General features: G+C 42.3%; 1 protein-coding gene across 1 annotated transcript in view; it reads right to left on the minus strand.

Moving 5' to 3' along the window:
- Positions 1–16,594, minus strand: part of LOC130127125 (zinc finger protein 385C-like) — a 77,357-nt gene extending 60,763 nt beyond the window's left edge. Inside the window, exons 1-3 of the mRNA XM_056296698.1 lie at positions 16,358–16,594; positions 15,600–15,621; positions 15,439–15,475 (exon numbers count right to left, since the gene is read on the minus strand). Coding sequence (XP_056152673.1) covers positions 15,439–15,475; positions 15,600–15,621; positions 16,358–16,594 — 296 coding nt within the window. The remainder of the gene's footprint in view (positions 1–15,438; positions 15,476–15,599; positions 15,622–16,357) is intronic.
- Positions 16,595–17,486: the final 892 nt, after the last annotated feature.

A 17,486-nucleotide genomic window follows, 5' to 3' on the forward strand; every position in this document is an offset into this window, starting at 1 on the left:
TGGCACCCTTATCGCAAAAAAAAAAAAAATCACACTTTTCTCCCCTCTATATCTGATGGAGCCTTGGAGCTTTACAGACTCAATGGAATATTCATTTTGGAGGATTTGGAGGACCTATTTATCTGATGCGAGGGTCTAAGGACAGGATGTTGTGTTGCTGTAAAGCCCCCTTAGGCAAATTTGTAATTTATGATAATGGCTATACAAATAGAATTAACTTGACTTAGCTTGATAACAATTTTGCATCTTTTAATCTGCTCTCAGAGAAGTTTAATTTGCCTCAAACTCGCTCGTTTAGATATCTGCAGATTGGTGATTTTACTCTATCTAAATTTAATCACTTCCCAGTTCTTCCTCCAAAGACCCAATTAGACCACATTCTTTAACTTAACCCTGCTGAAAATGGGTATATAAATAAGCTTTATTATACACTTAATACTCTTGGTCAAGTACCACTTGAACCCCTAAAAAAATCGAGAGGAGAGTGATAATGGAAATGTCCATTCCAGAGGAAACTTGGGATCTAGTAATTAAGAGGATACGTTCCTCCTCCATATGTATGAGGCATGGTGTAATCCAGTTTAAAGCGGTACACCGCCTTCACTGGTCTAAAGAGAAATTGGCTAAAACGAATCCAGATATAGACCCAACATGTGACAGGTGCAAACAAGACACTGCCAGACTCTTCCATATGTTCTGATCCTGCCCGAAACTGACCCAGTTCTAGTAATCAATTTTTGAGGCCTTAGCCACTGTTTTGCATTACCTACTCAAACCCTCTCTCTGAGTGCCATTTTTGGGGTGGCTCCCCAGCTGGTGCACACTGAAATACTGCCCAGGCACACTTATTGGACTACTCCACTTAACAAGCCAAGAGACCGATTCTGTTTAAATGGAAGGAGGCTTCCTCTCCCTACTTATGCACGTTGGATTACCAAGGTTATGCAGTCACTGAAACCAGAAAAGATTAGCTACAACATGAGATAAACTACATCCAAATTCCACTCTACATGGCCCTTTTTAGACTTTGTGGAGGAATTGGATGCTCACTTAGTAGCTGAAACTGATCAGTTTAAAATCTGGATCTCAATCGTCTCTCTTCTATCCTCTTTTCTCTTTTTATTTACATGTTTTTTGTCCCTGTTCTTTCGTCCATTTAATATACACTTACTATTTAATTACTTCATTAATTTGTGTTACGGTTTGACTTAATTTAACTTAATTGACATTATCTTTTTCGGGTGGTGTGTATCTTCCTCAAGCTTGGGTCCTCCGCCTGGGAGTTTGAGGGTTCTGCACAGTATCTTAGCTGTTCCTAGGACCGCACTCTTCTGGACAGAGACCTTAGATGTATGTTTCTGGGAATCTGCTGGAGCCACTCTCCCAGTTTGGGGGTCACAGTCCCTAGTGTTCTTATTACCACTGGGATTACTGTGGATTTCCCCTTCCACATCCGATCTAGCGCTTCCTTCAGTCCTGGGTATTTCTCTACCTTCTCATGCTCTTTCTTCCGGACGTTGCCGTTGCTCAGGATTGCTACATCGATCACTACTGCTATCTTCTGCTCCTTGTCAACTACCACAATGTCTGGTTGGTTAGCCAGCACCTGCTTGTTAGACTGATAATATATAGATGTATACAAACCTGGTATAAATGTGGAACAACAATGCTAAAAACCAACATGACATTTTAAGGGACCTGCAGAAATAGGTCTTGTTTTTATCTCCCTTAATATGACAAATGTCTGGTGAATAAAAATGGCAGGCTAAGACTCAAAATGTCACGGTATCTTTTAACTAACACCGCGGACCCCTAACCGAAGAGAATAAGGACTTTTTTTTTGTTTAATGGTAGCCAAGAGGAAATCCGTTCAATTTCTTACAGACTAAGTTAGTTCTGATGCTGCCCTTTTCACAAAGTACCACACTCAAAACCTGTTTTTTGTTACGGCTCGCCCATCCCGCGCCTGCAGCCAGTCAGCTCATCAGGGCTGGGCTTAGTCGTCAGGGCTGGGTTTAGTCGTCAGGGCTGGGCTTAGTCGTCAGGGCTGGGCTTAAGTTTGCTGGTCTCCCGGGGCCAGCTGCCAGTTCGTGGCGTAACATCCTCGTTGAAGTGGTTACGCTTCCCTCCCTGTGTATTCTCTCCAAGTTTGTCTCGACCCGTGGATTTGCTATTTTCTCCGCAGAGTTGTTTTCCCTGCGGAATCATCCTGCCGCATCCGCAATTTGGATTACCCATGAGTTTCCCCGTCTTTTCTCTGTTTGTTGGCGACTACCCGCAAAGCGACTCGCCGGACTCTTTTCGTTGCCGTGCATGTTGTCCCATTGGACCTTTGTATGAACTGTTAATAAAGTAACGCCAGTTTCGGCGAACTCTATCTCTGCTTGGTGTCGCGCGCTTGGGGTCTTCCACAAACCCTAACACTTTTAACAGAGCAAGGACCAATGAAATGCAAAAACGGACACAGTATATTTCCACTGTGCTATACTGACTGACTAAAGTATGAGGGAAGTTTAACCTCAACGTTTTCACAATAACCCTCGATATAGTCATGAAAGACACCAGAAAGATACATATATCTGTCATAGAAGAAAACAGTCATCTTCTCCCATAGAAAATGGATATGCATATTATGGAATAATAAAACTATAACCTAATAATATTTAGGATTTCCCATGTACATGTGGAAATATTGGTTGAGGGAAGTTGTTCAGGGGGGTCCGGGTGGTGTGGCGGTCTCTTCCGTTGCCTACCAACATAGGGATCGCCGGTTCAAGTCCCCGTGTTAACTCCAGCTTTGTCAAGCGTCCCTGCGGACATAATTGGCCGTGTCTGCGGGTGGGAAGCTGGATGTGGGTATGTGTCCTGGTCGCCAGTGGCGCCCCCAAGGGGTGGCCACGGCCACCCTGATACTATCCCTGCCCCCCCCCCCGCTGGCCCCCCCAGCCATGAGTCGCATATGATATCTTACATTAGGTGCTGTTCATTTAAATCAATAATGTATATTTTTCTTAACTCTCATATTGACAGTTTTCAACTAGCCTATACAGTATACTACAACAGCAGCATAGAATTCCCGAAATTCAGTCATGGCTTTTGGTTTTGGTGTGCCACCCCAAGATTTTCAGTGGCCCCATTTGGCCACCCCGATGAAACATTTCTGGGGGCGCCACTGCTGGTCGCTGCACTAGTGCCTCCTCTGGTCAGTCAGGGCGCCTGTTCGGGGGGAGCTACGTCCCCCTGGTGAAACTCCTCACTGTCAGGTAAAAAGGGGCCGTGCCTATAGTCCCCGGGTCCTATATTCCCCGGGTCCTATGTTCCCCGATCGGGGAACATAGGACCCTTTCGAAAAAAAAGGGTCCCATATTCCCCGTTTTCCCCTAAAAAGGTCCTATAATCCCCGTTGCAATAGACACCGGGGAACATAGAACCCTCTTTTGGAAAAAGGGTCCTATATTCCCCGCTGTTTCCAGGGGAACATAGGACCTTTTTCCAAATAAAGGGTCCTATATTCCCCGCTATTGCCAATCGAGGAACAAACCGGGGAACTTAGAACCCTTTTTGCAAATTATTTCCTTAACGGGTCCAAAATAATAAAAACCTGGGTCATGGCTGAGTTGTAGGCTACGACAATCTATTCCTCCGCTGATTAAATTAGGCCGTATTACCATTGTTGGCTGTTGTATATCGCAGGCCACCTTGAGTGCGTATCCAAATTCGGCCTAGAGGAGGCTGTAATTTGCTTTATTGTTATTTTTTACCAATATTTACTGCAGTAGGCCTAGTTAGTTGGCTCTCCGGCTCAGCATGGACAGTCGGCAATCAACGCAAGTTTGTCTTGCAGTAGGCCCGCCTACCAGTATAACCAGTAGCCATTTCCACCTTCGCTCAAAATTCAGTTTGCACAGCACTGGACACTTCAGCCACTTTCTTGTTACTTTGCAGTTCGTTTTCCATATTAAATCACTTGGCAGACTTTCTTTCAAAAAGACTTTAATGATGAACTTTTTAGGCAGAGAACTTAGACCAGGACTTGGGAATTTAGGACCAGCACAAAGTATCCATCAACGGGGGCCGCCTACCTTACACAATAGGCTAATTGCCTAATAATAATAATATGTGCTTCTCAAAAAACTAAAGGCTTGTGGAGGTGCTAAACCAAAAACATGAATCAAAGACGAACATCAAAGGATGTAAGGTAACACTCACCAAATGGTAAAAAAATAACAGAGGCAGTCCTCTATTTCACCATTTTATTGTCTGGCATCAGTCATTAAGGTTTCTGAAGAAGACCACCCGGCCAAGTTAATGACTGATGCCAAACAATGAAATGGTAAAATAGAGAATTGTGTCTTTTTTTTCATTTGATGAGTGCTACCTTACATCCTTTGATGTTCTTCTTTAATAATAATAATAATAATAATAATAATAATAGTAATAGTAATAATATCAATAATAATAATAAGAAATAATACATAATAATAATAATAACAGCCTAATGATAATAATAATAATAGCCTAATTATAAAAGAGGCCTAATAACAAATAACAATTACAGGCATAATACTATCAATAGTAATGCTGATAATAGGCTATTAATAACAAAATGCTTCTAGTAAAAGCTTGGCTGAAAAAGGGTTGGTCTATGGCAGAAGCCCCCCAGAAAAGGCATGGTCTAAAACAAAAATCTCCAAGGCCTAACTAGGCTAACGTTAAGGCTTTTTTCTTCTTCAAAAAATCAAAATGAGTAGTCCTAGTCCATTAGGCTACTCAACAAAGAGGGGCTAAAACCCTGGATTTGACATTGCCGACGCTGCAGGACCCTTTGCGCATTATAGATCCTTCTGATTGGGACTGTTGGCTCCCTCGCAACTTCTGCAACCACCCCCTGTCGGAATTCTGCACGGTGCACCATTTCTCCGTCAGGGGGATGCACGTGTTCCCCAACATCGTGCACAATAATGTTAGCATCCACGTCCTCCACTTCAAATCTATTTGTGATCAGTGGCACTCTACAGTTCCACCTCCAGCACCTCCATCTAATGGTGTCTTGATTGGTGCGGTGCTTCTGATATCTGAAGTTCTCATGTACCAACACTTTGCCCCCTCGATCACCATCCATAACTATCGCCATTGTTTGTCTTCTTGTAGGCTAGTAAGCACATGACAGTGAGTCCATGAGTTATCACCGATAACAGCCGATTGTTGCAAACTGTTGCAAGTTGGCGGGCGGTTTAGACATTGCTGAATTTTGATCATGTGGTTTAGAACGCCAGGAAACTTGCGTGCAGATGACCACACATCCACGACAAGTTTTAAATATTTCCAAACTCGAAATCATGTGTGCATTTGGCTATTTATAAATTATTTTTCGAGCAATATGTGTTTTGTGATTCAGCTTTAGCGTTGTTGATTAGCCTTTCATTCATATTTTGTCAAAAAGGCGTATTCATTAGCCTAGGCCTATGTCCCGTTATTTCTGTAGCATACAGCATCTTAGAATCTTAAGAGACCAGGCAGATATTGTTATTATTTTATTGATATTACCATGCTATATTAGCCTACTTTATAATTATAAATATTTCAATAATCCAATTTTTAGCATTTCTAATATAAGGCTATATTGTTATTATTATTATTATTATCATCATCATCATCATCATCATCATCATTATTATTATTATTAGGCTATTATTATTATCATTACAATTATGATGCTTAAAGGGCCTTACTGAGCATATGGTTTCTATCTAATATCTGTCAGATGCTTTTCCCAATAAGCTGGTGTGGTTATAATGGGAACGACGGCTTTCTAGGGAACATAGAAGAAGTGGGTCGGAATTGGCCTATTGTCGGTATCAGCCAGCTTTTGCAGGAGTCTATCCCTGGTACAATGCGCTAGACCTCTGGGAGATGGACTGCTGAGGACGGAACACAACACCTATCCTCAGCTCCCAGCACTTCTCGCACAATGTGCTACTCATACGCTGAGTTGGCGGCACCCGGGATCGAACTCACGACCTTGCGATCCATAGGCGAGAGCTCTACCGACTGAGCTATGCCCGGGTACAGTTGCTCAAGGAACATAGGCTTACTATATTACATTCAGACACAGACGAGCCAGCTCACCTACCCGGCGAGGCGCATTTTCCTCGGTAAGTGACACATTTCGCGCATAAATATCAGAGAACTACCGGGGTGGGTTATGCGCCCAAATGTAAGCTATAGCCTAATAAATTGAAATTGGTGTAGTGTCGAAAGTTTCCACATACTTTAGCCAACCTGGACTTTGTGAATTCGTTTTTGTGATATGAAAATAGAAATCGTATGATTCATTGTCTTCCTAATAATCTGCCCTAAATAATGCATTATTGAAAATGCACTTTTTGCGCCAAACAGCGTCAAACCTGCTGACCGGGGAACATAGGACCTTTCTTTATAAAAAGGGTCCTATGTTCCCCGGGTGCCCTAGGGGAACATAGGACCCTTTTTATAAAGAAAGGTCCTATGTTCCCCTGCACATACAAAACGGGGAACATAGGACCCTTTTGGGGAAAAGTGGGGAATATAGGGCCCTCTGTATACAAAAAGGTCCGCTATTCCCCGGTCTCATACAAAGCGGGGAACATAGGACCCGGGGACTATAGGACCCGGGGACTATAGGGAGGACCCCGGTAAAAAGAAGCGGTTGGCGACTCCACATGTATCGGAGGAGGCATGTGGTAGTCTGCAGCCCTCCCCAGATTGGCAGAGAGGGTGGAGCAGCGCCTGGACGGCTTGGAAGAGTAGGGTAATTGGCCGGGTACAACTGGTGAGAAAAAGGGGGAACCCCCCCCCCAAAAAAAAGAAAAGTTGTTCACACTTGGCTAAAGAGTGACAAGTATTAATAACTGACTTCAGAAAAAAATGTATTTCCCTTCTTTTAAGAGGCGCTGCTAATGACCCCCAGTGTACATCTAGCAATTGAGCTAAGCTAGGCTAAACTCACCACTCAACGTACCTTCAAACTGCATGCAAAGACATAAAAAAGGTATCGATGAGTTTGTTTAACTCTACATAGTAAAAACGTCGTGAAAACCATGGAAACCAAACTATCCCTTCAAGGGCTTAGTTTGGTGCCATTTCCTGATATACTATGCAATACATGGACATGGCACTACTGGGAATTCCCTGATTTTGCCCTGAGACACTCTTATGGATTTTTACCTGTGCTCTGTCAAACTAATTTTGTGGCAGCAGCTCCAGTGCCAGGCCAATGCTGATGGGCAGTTATAAAATCTGGCACTTTGTTTGGTCGGTTTACCTTCAGCTGCTCCCCCCCGTCTGTGTGTTTGGCTGGCTTGGTGTGTGGCAGTTCCACATGAGTAGCAAGCTCATTTATCAATGGGCTTTGACAAAATGAGGACTTCCACAAGGACCATTTTGGCACAGTATGGTGTAAGTAATTTTAGAATAATAGGCAATTTAAAAGTTTTAACATATCAGATGCTTCCCTACCGTCTATACAAACCATCTTTTATGAGTACTGCATTGCATATATACATGGCTACTATCTCACAATTAAGATGAACGTTGTTTAATTCATGCTCCATAGATAGAATCAAAGCTCTGATTAAAATACAAAGTTTTACGGAAAAAAACCCCAAAACAAAACAGAAAACTTGCTTTAAAAAAAAGCGATAGAAAACTACTACTGCGTTTGTAAACCAAAAAGAATGTGATTATCGCCAGCCTGTTGGCCGAAATCTTTTACAGGCTAACATCAAGTACAGCACAGGAGCATGCTATGAATAATAGACCTTGACCCCTACACTTGAAAATCTATGTTACCCGCCAAAAGTACGACCGCAGGGCCTTGTAATATTTTTTTTACTCCAAGTTTAAACTCCACCCGCACGTCTCTGCACAATGCAAGCCAACTGAATCAATAACAAATACTCAGCTCCTGAGTGACCCCAGTCAATGCTCTCTATTCAGAGAAACTAGATTCTATTTCAGGGAACCAAATCCTAAAATACAACTCTTTAAGCAGGCTGCGTGGAAATAAACCTGAAAATTTTTTTCAAAATACAGCGTGGCTTCTTTTATCACCCGTCATGAGCCTGTATTCTGACAACTCCGTCCTGGAATCGAAGCAAAGTTCCTAGAATGAGCGAGTACTAATCCAGATGTGTTAAGAGGTTTGCCAAGGCCTTACAGACGGATATCTAAGGCAGCCGACGGGTGTCGAGGTGATGTTTTGACATCAGGGATGCACTTATAGAAATGACACCGTCCCAGACACTTAGGGAGAACACGGCACCTGTCGTCACGGTTATGTAAGGTCAGCTGCGGACAGCGACAGATAATGCAGCAAGAAGAATAGAGGTCGCCGTCTCAAATCCTTGGACTGACGTGGAAAATTTGCACGAGGGGAGTAAATGAGTAATGCTATTATTGTTTTTCATCCCTGAGGCTTAGATGATAACCAGCTTTTGGTAAGTTTGGTATGACAGCAAATAATGAACAGGTTCCCAACGGACATCAAGATAAACACAGGTTTCTTCTTTACTGTTTTACAGAAACGTTCATTACAGATACAACCACTTGTTCAACCATGAGAAAACTAGCAAAACGAAACTTTTGTATGATATCAATGTCATACATTGTACAATAAGGAAGTGGACATTCTGGTGACAAAGGGCACACTAGCCTTTTGACACAAATCTAAATAAAATCAGGAAGAGAGTCAGTTACTTAAGGGCATAAACACCCATCTACTATGGTACTCTGTCTCTAATAAACACTGGGTGTTTGCCATTCTTGAACCCAACAAATGCTATACTATTTATAGAAGCATTAGGCTTATACTATTGGAGGCCATAAAATTCAGACAAGCACTTAAACCACACGACACCCAAAAATGATTATAAGCTTTGGAGAGTCATGTATGGTAGGTTGGAAGGCTGCTTCATACGTGCCTTAGTCCCATTATGTAAAGTCACTGATCCAGTACCTATTAGTGTATATTACACATGCTCGAATGACATTTACTACCAGTGCGTCATCTGGGTTGTTTTTCTGTGTGACAGCGACCATATTGAAGGTTATATCATCGTGCAATGGTCTAACTCAATGACACAGTGGTGGCTGAACCTGTTAATTTGGGGTCAATGGGCAAAAATTAATGAGAGAGAGTCCAATTTTCTTTCTTAGAGGGCTTAAGCTATGCATGAAAAAATTATTTTGCTTTGATTCAATACATGTAATATAGGGTTATTGGTGGTGGGTTTTAGTTATTGACCATATTTTCCAATACTGACACCCTTATTAAGCAGAGTAATGGCATGATGTCTGATAGTAATGTGGTAGTGAATCTTGAGAGATCCCTGTGTTGAGTCTGAAATATCTGTATACTGCCATCAGGGACCTGACACTAACCCCGTCTCTTCAAAGATACAGCACAGCACCAGTACAGCATCACTCTTAATTGAGAGCGAGGCACTTTCAGCACAATTGCTCTGTCTCTTTTATCTCCTATAAGTTCCACTATAACAAATAACAGGTAAAATGTTAACAGATGAGAAAAATATGTGAATTGCTGAAAAAAAGACAGATTCAGTGAGAATGACTCAGAAAAAGGGAGACAAGAAAGGTTGTGAGTGACAGAGAAACAGAAAATGAGAGAGAGAGACAGAGAGAGAGAGAGAGAGAGAGAGAGAGAGAGAGAGAGAGAGAGAGAGAAAGTGGATTACAAAATGAGAGTCAGATAAAACCACCAAATGAGACAGTAGCTGTGAAAACAGGAATAAGCATCAGAGAAATGTGCTTCGCTCATGCAGGTGCAGTTTTTATGCTGATGTGATGGGATGTCATGTAAGAAACTGAAGCATCCCAAATCACTTTAGCCACAGCTTTCAGCCTTAGAAGATTATTTTGAATGTCAAACTTTTTTTTTCACTTTAATTTTTTTTTTGGAGGGGGGGGTTGTTATTTTGGATGATGTTTTTTGTAGGATGTCATTCCCATTTGGAGCTGTAAAATGCAATATTTGTATGTATAATAGGCCATTCATAACATACAGGACAGCCTAAAGAGGAACATGAGTCATACCTATAAGGCTAAGCACACGTAGCGCGCGCGCGCACACACACACACATACTTTATGAGACAGTACAAGCCTGTTTCATGCCATAAGCAATCATCAGCTGTCAACCACCTGGAAAACCCTCTCAAAAAACAAAGACATGGATTGCACATTTTACTACTGGTTGAACATGCTAACTGACAAGTATTTTATCATTTGCAAACCAGAAATGTCCACACTGACTAACAGGAATGAATTGGCCGGCATTTGCAGACATACTAGATATAAGCGTCTATTTGTAATTATAAATAGATAATGCCATTAACTTTGTATGCAACCTCCCTCTCCCCCTCCTACTGGACGGATAGCAATCACATGTATTTGAATGTAAGCGCCTCCCCATTTCCCCATTGGACGTTGTGCACGTGATGTGCATGACGAGGCAGTTAATATCTTATGTTGTTTGCCATGCAGCTCTGTTGACAGCTGATGATAGCTTATGGTATGAAACTTGCTTGTACTGTCATTAAAGAATTACTTGAATCACTGGATTATATATATATATATATATATATATATATATATATATATATATATATATACATACACACATCCATCCATTATCCAAACCGCTTAACCCGCTCTCAGGGTCGCAGGGATGCTGGAGCCTATCCCAGCAGTCATTGGGCGGCAGGTGTGGAGACACCCTGGACAGGCCGCCAGGCCATCACAGGGCTCCAAGGGATGCACAATGATACTGGCCTGTCATCAGCTCGAAATGCTGGTATGACAGGCCGATAAGATTACAATTTAATTATGTGCACGCGATGCGAACCGTTGACCAGGCGCAGACGCGCTACGTCACGTAGGCAGGGTGGAGCAGGTTTTTTTTTTTACCTGCCACACCAACTGCATCTGTGTTGCATGTGGTTGTGTGCAAGCCCTGTTTTTTGAGTTTTCTGAGGCGATTTCAAGTAGGTCACTTTGGAAAATGCTCCTAGCTACACAGCTAGGGGTGGGTTAAATGCAGAATATAATTTCCCTACGGGGATCATTAAAGTATATCAAAATCAAATCAAGTCAAAATGGGTAATTTAAGTGGCAAATGCTTTACTGAATTATTGAATTATAGTACTGAATTATTAACTACGGGATCATGTATACACATTGATTTGATTGATTTATTGTTTTAATGTGCGATGAAAAAAAAAAAACCCCACAAGGTTGCACTGCCGCATCGCATTGCCTCTGGTACAATAGGGTATTTATGTTAATCATTTTTAAACTGATTGTACTCGTGTTTTACACAGTTTTATGTCGTTTTTACCTGTTGGAGGGCTGTGTACCTGTGCATAGAGAAGAGGGGAAAAAATAAACCAGCTGTGGCTTCCATGGTCAGTGTAGCAGCTTCAGATCAGTCCACTACAGGAGAGACTTGATGGTCTCTGCAATTAGGTGGGGGAAAAATACGTGCTTATATCGGCATCTGCTTAGTTGGAAAATATCGGTATATCGGATATTGGCAAAAATGCAATATCATGCATCCCTAATCATTCATTCATTCATTACCTAAACCGCTTATCCTGCTCTCAGGGTTGCGGGGATGCTGGAGCCTATCCCAGCAGTCATTGGGTGGCAGACGGGGAGACACCCTGGACAGGCCCCCAGTCCATGACAGGGCTCGGGCTCTCACACACAAACACACACACACACACACACACACACACACACACACACACACACACACACACACACACACACACACACACACAAACCTAAGGACAATTTAGTATGGCCAATTCACCTGACCTACAAGTCCTTTGGACTGTGGGAGGATACCTATATATATATCTAATCTATATACACTACCGTTCAAAAGTTTGGGATCACCCAAACAATTTTGTGTTTTCCATGAAAAGTCACACTTATTCACCACCATATGTTGTGAAATGAATAGAAAATAGAGTCAATACATTGACAAGGTTAGAAATAATGATTTGTATTTGAAATAAGATTTTTTTTACATCAAACTTTGCTTTCGTCAAAGAATCCTCCATTTGCAGCAATTACAGCATTGCAGACCTTTGGCATTCTAGCTGTTAATTTGTTGAGGTAATCTGGAGAAATTGCACCCCACGCTTCCAGAAGCAGCTCCCACAAGTTGGATTGGTTGGATGGGCACTTCTTTGAGCAGATTGAGTTTCTGGAGCATCACATTTGTGGGGTCAATTAAACGCTCAAAATGGCCAGAAAAAGAGAACTTTCATCTGAAACTCGACAGTCTATTCTTGTTCTTAGAAATGAAGGCTATTCCATGCGAGAAATTGCTAAGAAATTGAAGATTTCCTACACCGGTGTGTACTACTCCCTTCAGAGGACAGCACAAACAGGCTCTAACAGGTACTATTTAATGAAGATGCCAGTTGGGGACCTGTGAGGCGTCTGTTTCTCAAACTAGAGACTCTAATGTACTTATCTTCTTGCTTAGTTGTGCAACGCGGCCTCCCACTTCTTTTTCTACTCTGGTTAGAGCCTGTTTGTGCTGTCCTCTGAAGGGAGTAGTACACACCGGTGTAGGAAATCTTCAATTTCTTAGCAATTTCTCGCATGGAATAGCCTTCATTTCTAAGAACAAGAATAGACTGTCGAGTTTCAGATGAAAGTTCTCTTTTTCTGGCCATTTTGAGTGTTTAATTGACCCCACAAATGTGATGCTCCAGAAACTCAATCTGCTCAAAGAAGTGCCCATCCAACCAATCCAACTTGTGGGAGCTGCTTCTGGAAGCGTGGGGTGCAATTTCTCCAGATTACCTCAACAAATTAACAGCTAGAATGCCAAAGGTCTGCAATGCTGTAATTGCTGCAAATGGAGGATTCTTTGACGAAAGCAAAGTTTGATGTAAAAAAAATCTTATTTCAAATACAAACCATTATTTCTAACCTTGTCAATGTCTTGACTCTATTTTCTATTCATTTCACAACATATGGTGGTGAATAAGTGTGACTTTTCATGGAAAACACGAAATTGTTTGGGTGATCCCAAACTTTTGAACGGTAGTGTATGTATATATATATGTGTGTGTGTGTGTATATATATATATATATATAATCCATATATATATAGATAAGTAGATATAGATATAAAATTATATATGGGTTGCATCCCAAAGAAATGATTGTCTCCCATTCATGTAGTGTGATTATTCGTTCTGTTAGGTAAGTGTGTGGGAGATATAGTGCAAGGATCATATATTTATAGTCCCGCATATCCAGTATAAACTGCCATTGTAACTGGGATTGGGACTTGTGTGTGTGTGTGTGTGTGTGTGTGTGTGTGTGTGTGTGTGTGTGTGTGTGTGTGTGCGCGCGCACGTGTGCATTGGTTTGTGTGAGAAAGAGAGAGCGACAGAGAGAGAGAGAAACAGCGTATGTGTATATGAGTTCAGGGCTGATAAAATCTGCTTTGGGATGCAAAGCTACATGAATGCATACATACATGCACAGCGGGTAGAGCTGTTCTACAGATTAAATCCATGCTGTAGAAAGTGAGAATTTAGACCTTATACATTGTTCTGTTTTCTTTGGCAAAACAAATAATCCATGAGTAAAATACAACAACATACAATAATACATCGCTGAAATTATATTATTGCACCACACTGCAGACTTAAAGTATGATTTGAACGTTTTTCCCTACATCACTGAATGGCAATATTAGCCTGTATGTGTCCAAAAAGATGTCATTTGAAGACTTATTTCATTCTGTGGATCCCTTGTATTTACATGGAGGCAAAGGCAGACATATACAAAAATTAACACACACACACACACACACACACACACACACACACACACACACACACACACACACACTGCCCGCTGGCAGTGTTCCAAACAAATGTTCTCATTGGTTTGTCCTCCCTCTCACAGACACCTCTCAGTAAACACTAGATAATACACACATTCACACACCGCTCTCTGCAGCAGGGAGATTAGGTCCGGCGTTAAACAAAGTGGCAGAGCATGTTTCTGAAATGCCAACTCTTTAAATTAGAGCAGCAGTATCTGAAGACACACACAAAGATACATCCATATGCGCACAAACACAAAGACACACACACACACACACACACACAGGGCTGGGTCAGATTACTCTGAAATGTACTTAGTTACTGAATACTAATTACATGGCAATTTTGTAATTAGTAACATAACCCATTGGATTAAAAAAATGTAATCTAATCTGAATACTTTTGGATTACTTCAAAATCAAACATTGAAAATATCACACCTTATACTTAAAAAAAAATTTGACGCAGCCACAAAAATTTGAGTTCCACAAATATTTTCTCCTTAAACATCTTTTTTTTTCCTGAGGAAAATGTGTACATTTAATGTCTCCTCCCAGATGATGACTCGCTTCTATAGAAGTTTTATTGAAACAGTTTTAATGTACTGTATTGTTGCTTGGTTTGGTAACTTGACTCTGGCTGTTATGGCCCTAGTGCCGTGTGATGTGTACAATTACCCTCTCGTATACAAACCTAGGGTTTGTTTTTATGGGAGGGCGTGTTACGGCCCTAGTGCCGCGCCTCTAACCCTGAGGAAGACTCGCTCTGTAGAGGTGCAGTATGAGCATAACGTGTCCACGCATCAGGCTGCGGTGTTGGCGGACGAATCCGCGCTCCCACACAAAAACATCTCTGTGCCGCGTAGTATTAACTCCCCCTGCGGCGGCAACTCACGAAATGCTAACCTGCAGGTTACTCAAGCTTCACGTGTCGGTACTCCTCCAAAACCTAAAGTGGAGAAACGGTGTTTTTTCTGCCATAGGCCTGGACACTTGGTTGCCCATTGTGAGGCCTTAAAATGTAAGTGGCAGAACCGCAGTCGGTCGTGTCCCAGATAAGGGGGGATAGGGAGGACCTAAACCTGCCCCAGAAGCAGGAGGTGAGAATTGCACACCTCAAGTCTGCCATCGCTGACCTCACATGCCAGTGCCATGCAAAGCAGGTGGAGGTGGAGAAGCTTCGTTTGGAGCTGGTGAATCAAAGGAGGAAAGAGATGGAGCAGCTGAAGATCATCCGCGCAGAACTCAAAAGTAGCCATAGCTAACAGAACAAACAAGATAAACATGTGGGCTGAATTTTAGTTAGCCTACGCTACAGTCACTCGACCTCACACTTTCAAAAGGTCACATCCACCAGTGGCAAATTACAGCAAGCTGAAAATAAACGTATGGTTAGCCTTACAAACAAACTCCCCCAGTTCCTACCTGGTTGAAACTTCACCTGTCTGTCTTCTCAGAGAGTGCCGGGCTCGGGGCGGCTTTAAAGGCTGAACTTCGGCGGCCTGAGCCCCGAAAAGCCTACCCTCGCCAGGGAACGCTGTCCCCGCCCAGGATTACGCCTAAAAAAAGAAAGGCAAAATAACAAAAGTGTCCGATGGAAAGACTGATCACAGCCCAGCTGGACACTCCCTTATTCTAACCAGGGAAGCCGTCTGAAAAACCAAACGAATTTACAATACTCACCATGCCCGCCACCGGAGACAAGCTGCACACAGCAACGATTAACACAAACAAGGAATCCACCTCCGAACTGTCTTATACAAAAAAATTATCCCGGACGAGCCCCCAATTGTTACGTTCCCCGTTAAAGGTCCAGGGGATGAGGGGAAGTAACGAAGAAAATAAAAGTGTTCCGGGGGAATAAGAAAGGTGGGAGACGGAACCAGGTGTAAAAACAAATAGATTTATTTACAAAAATTAACCTTCAGTCAAAATATAGAATAAAAAGGCAACTAAAGATGCTGGCTCGTAACCAGGCTTGGCTAAACAAACAAACAAGAACAATTACAAGCTTCACGCTCCTTCTCAAGGAGTAATGGATATTGACACAAGAGCTCGCTCTCCGGTTGACAACAATGGCCTACTGGCCGTCTCTCTCACTCTCATTGCCAACAATGGCCCACTGGCACTGTTGGGTGTCTCTCTCCAAGGTATATACCCTGCTGATGAGCAATTGGGGTCACCTGGGCTCAATCAGCAGTTCCACAGGAGGCGGAGCATTACCTGGAGAGGGAAAATTAGACACACGGCACTAGGACCGTAACACCCCCTCCCATTAAAAACAAACCCTTGGTTTGTATACGAGAGGGTAATTGTACACAACACACGGCACTAGGGCCATAACACCCCCTCCCATAAATAAAAACCCTAGGTTTGTATTCACGAGGGTAATATCAACACACGGCACTGGGGCCGAAACACCCCCTCCCATAAATACAAACCCTAGGTTGGTATTCAAGAGGGTAGTCCTCTTCCCTCAGTTTGAAGTTGGCTTCGTCCTTCTCCCTGAGCTGCTGCATTAGTCGGATGTTTTGCTCCTGCATGTCCTCAACATCCTGGCCTGTCACATCCATCTCCCTGAGCAAGGTATCCTCCTGTTGTTTCGCTATTGAAAGCTTCTTGTTGAGGATGTCGATCTGCTCCTCTACAGAGCGAATCTTCCTCAGGGTTAGACACATGGCACTAGGGCCGTAACACTGGCCAATAAAAAAAAGGCTTGATAGATTCATCAAATGGGCCAGTAAGATTTCAGGGAGAAGCCAAGCCCAGCTTACTGACCTTTATAATAGGAGTGTGTTCAGAAAGGCTACTTCTCTTCTGGAGTGCCAAGGCCGCCCCCTTCGGCCAGAGTTTGAGCTGTTACCCTCAGGTTGTCAGTTGATGATGCCCTGTATTAGGACTAAGAGATACAAGGCTTCCTTTGTCCCCACTGCCATTCAATAATTAAATGGTAGATAGTATGCATCTGTTGTCTGCAGATTGGTTGTTTACTTGGTCTGTATATTTGAACTCCTTTGGTTCCCCTTGTCCACTATGTCCTGTTGTTTTTTTGTTGTCCATCAGTGATGTGTCAATTCTGCCTTGCTGTTTTGTATGTTTTGTTTGTGTGAGAGTTTTATATATACTGGCTGCAAACTAATTTCCCTGTAAGGGACAATAAAGAATAAAGATACTTTGACTTGACTTTGACTTGTCTGATCTCAAAACATTTTCAGAGCAAACAAAATGTATTTTGCATATTCAGCATTACAGTTGGTCAAATCAATTTACCCTTACAAAAACAGTACTGGCACAAACTATAGGTGATAGACTCAAGCATACCCCTCTCCCTCCCCTCCATCTCATGTCTTGAAGTCTTGAAATAGGAAGTAGTACCAAATACTTTATTTAAAAATTATGTGTCGCAAAAATATACGTACTGTACATAATAGGGTAGGACTTTTTTTTTTAATTTTGATTTTGATATACTCTATTGATCCCCATAGGAAATTGTGCTCTGCATTTAACCCATCCTAGCTGTGTAGCTAGGAGCAATGGGCAGCCACTGTGCAGCGCCCAGGAACCAACTCC

This window comes from Lampris incognitus, chromosome 17 (assembly GCF_029633865.1).
Source record: "Lampris incognitus isolate fLamInc1 chromosome 17, fLamInc1.hap2, whole genome shotgun sequence".
NCBI classification, from domain to species: domain Eukaryota; kingdom Metazoa; phylum Chordata; class Actinopteri; order Lampriformes; family Lampridae; genus Lampris; species Lampris incognitus.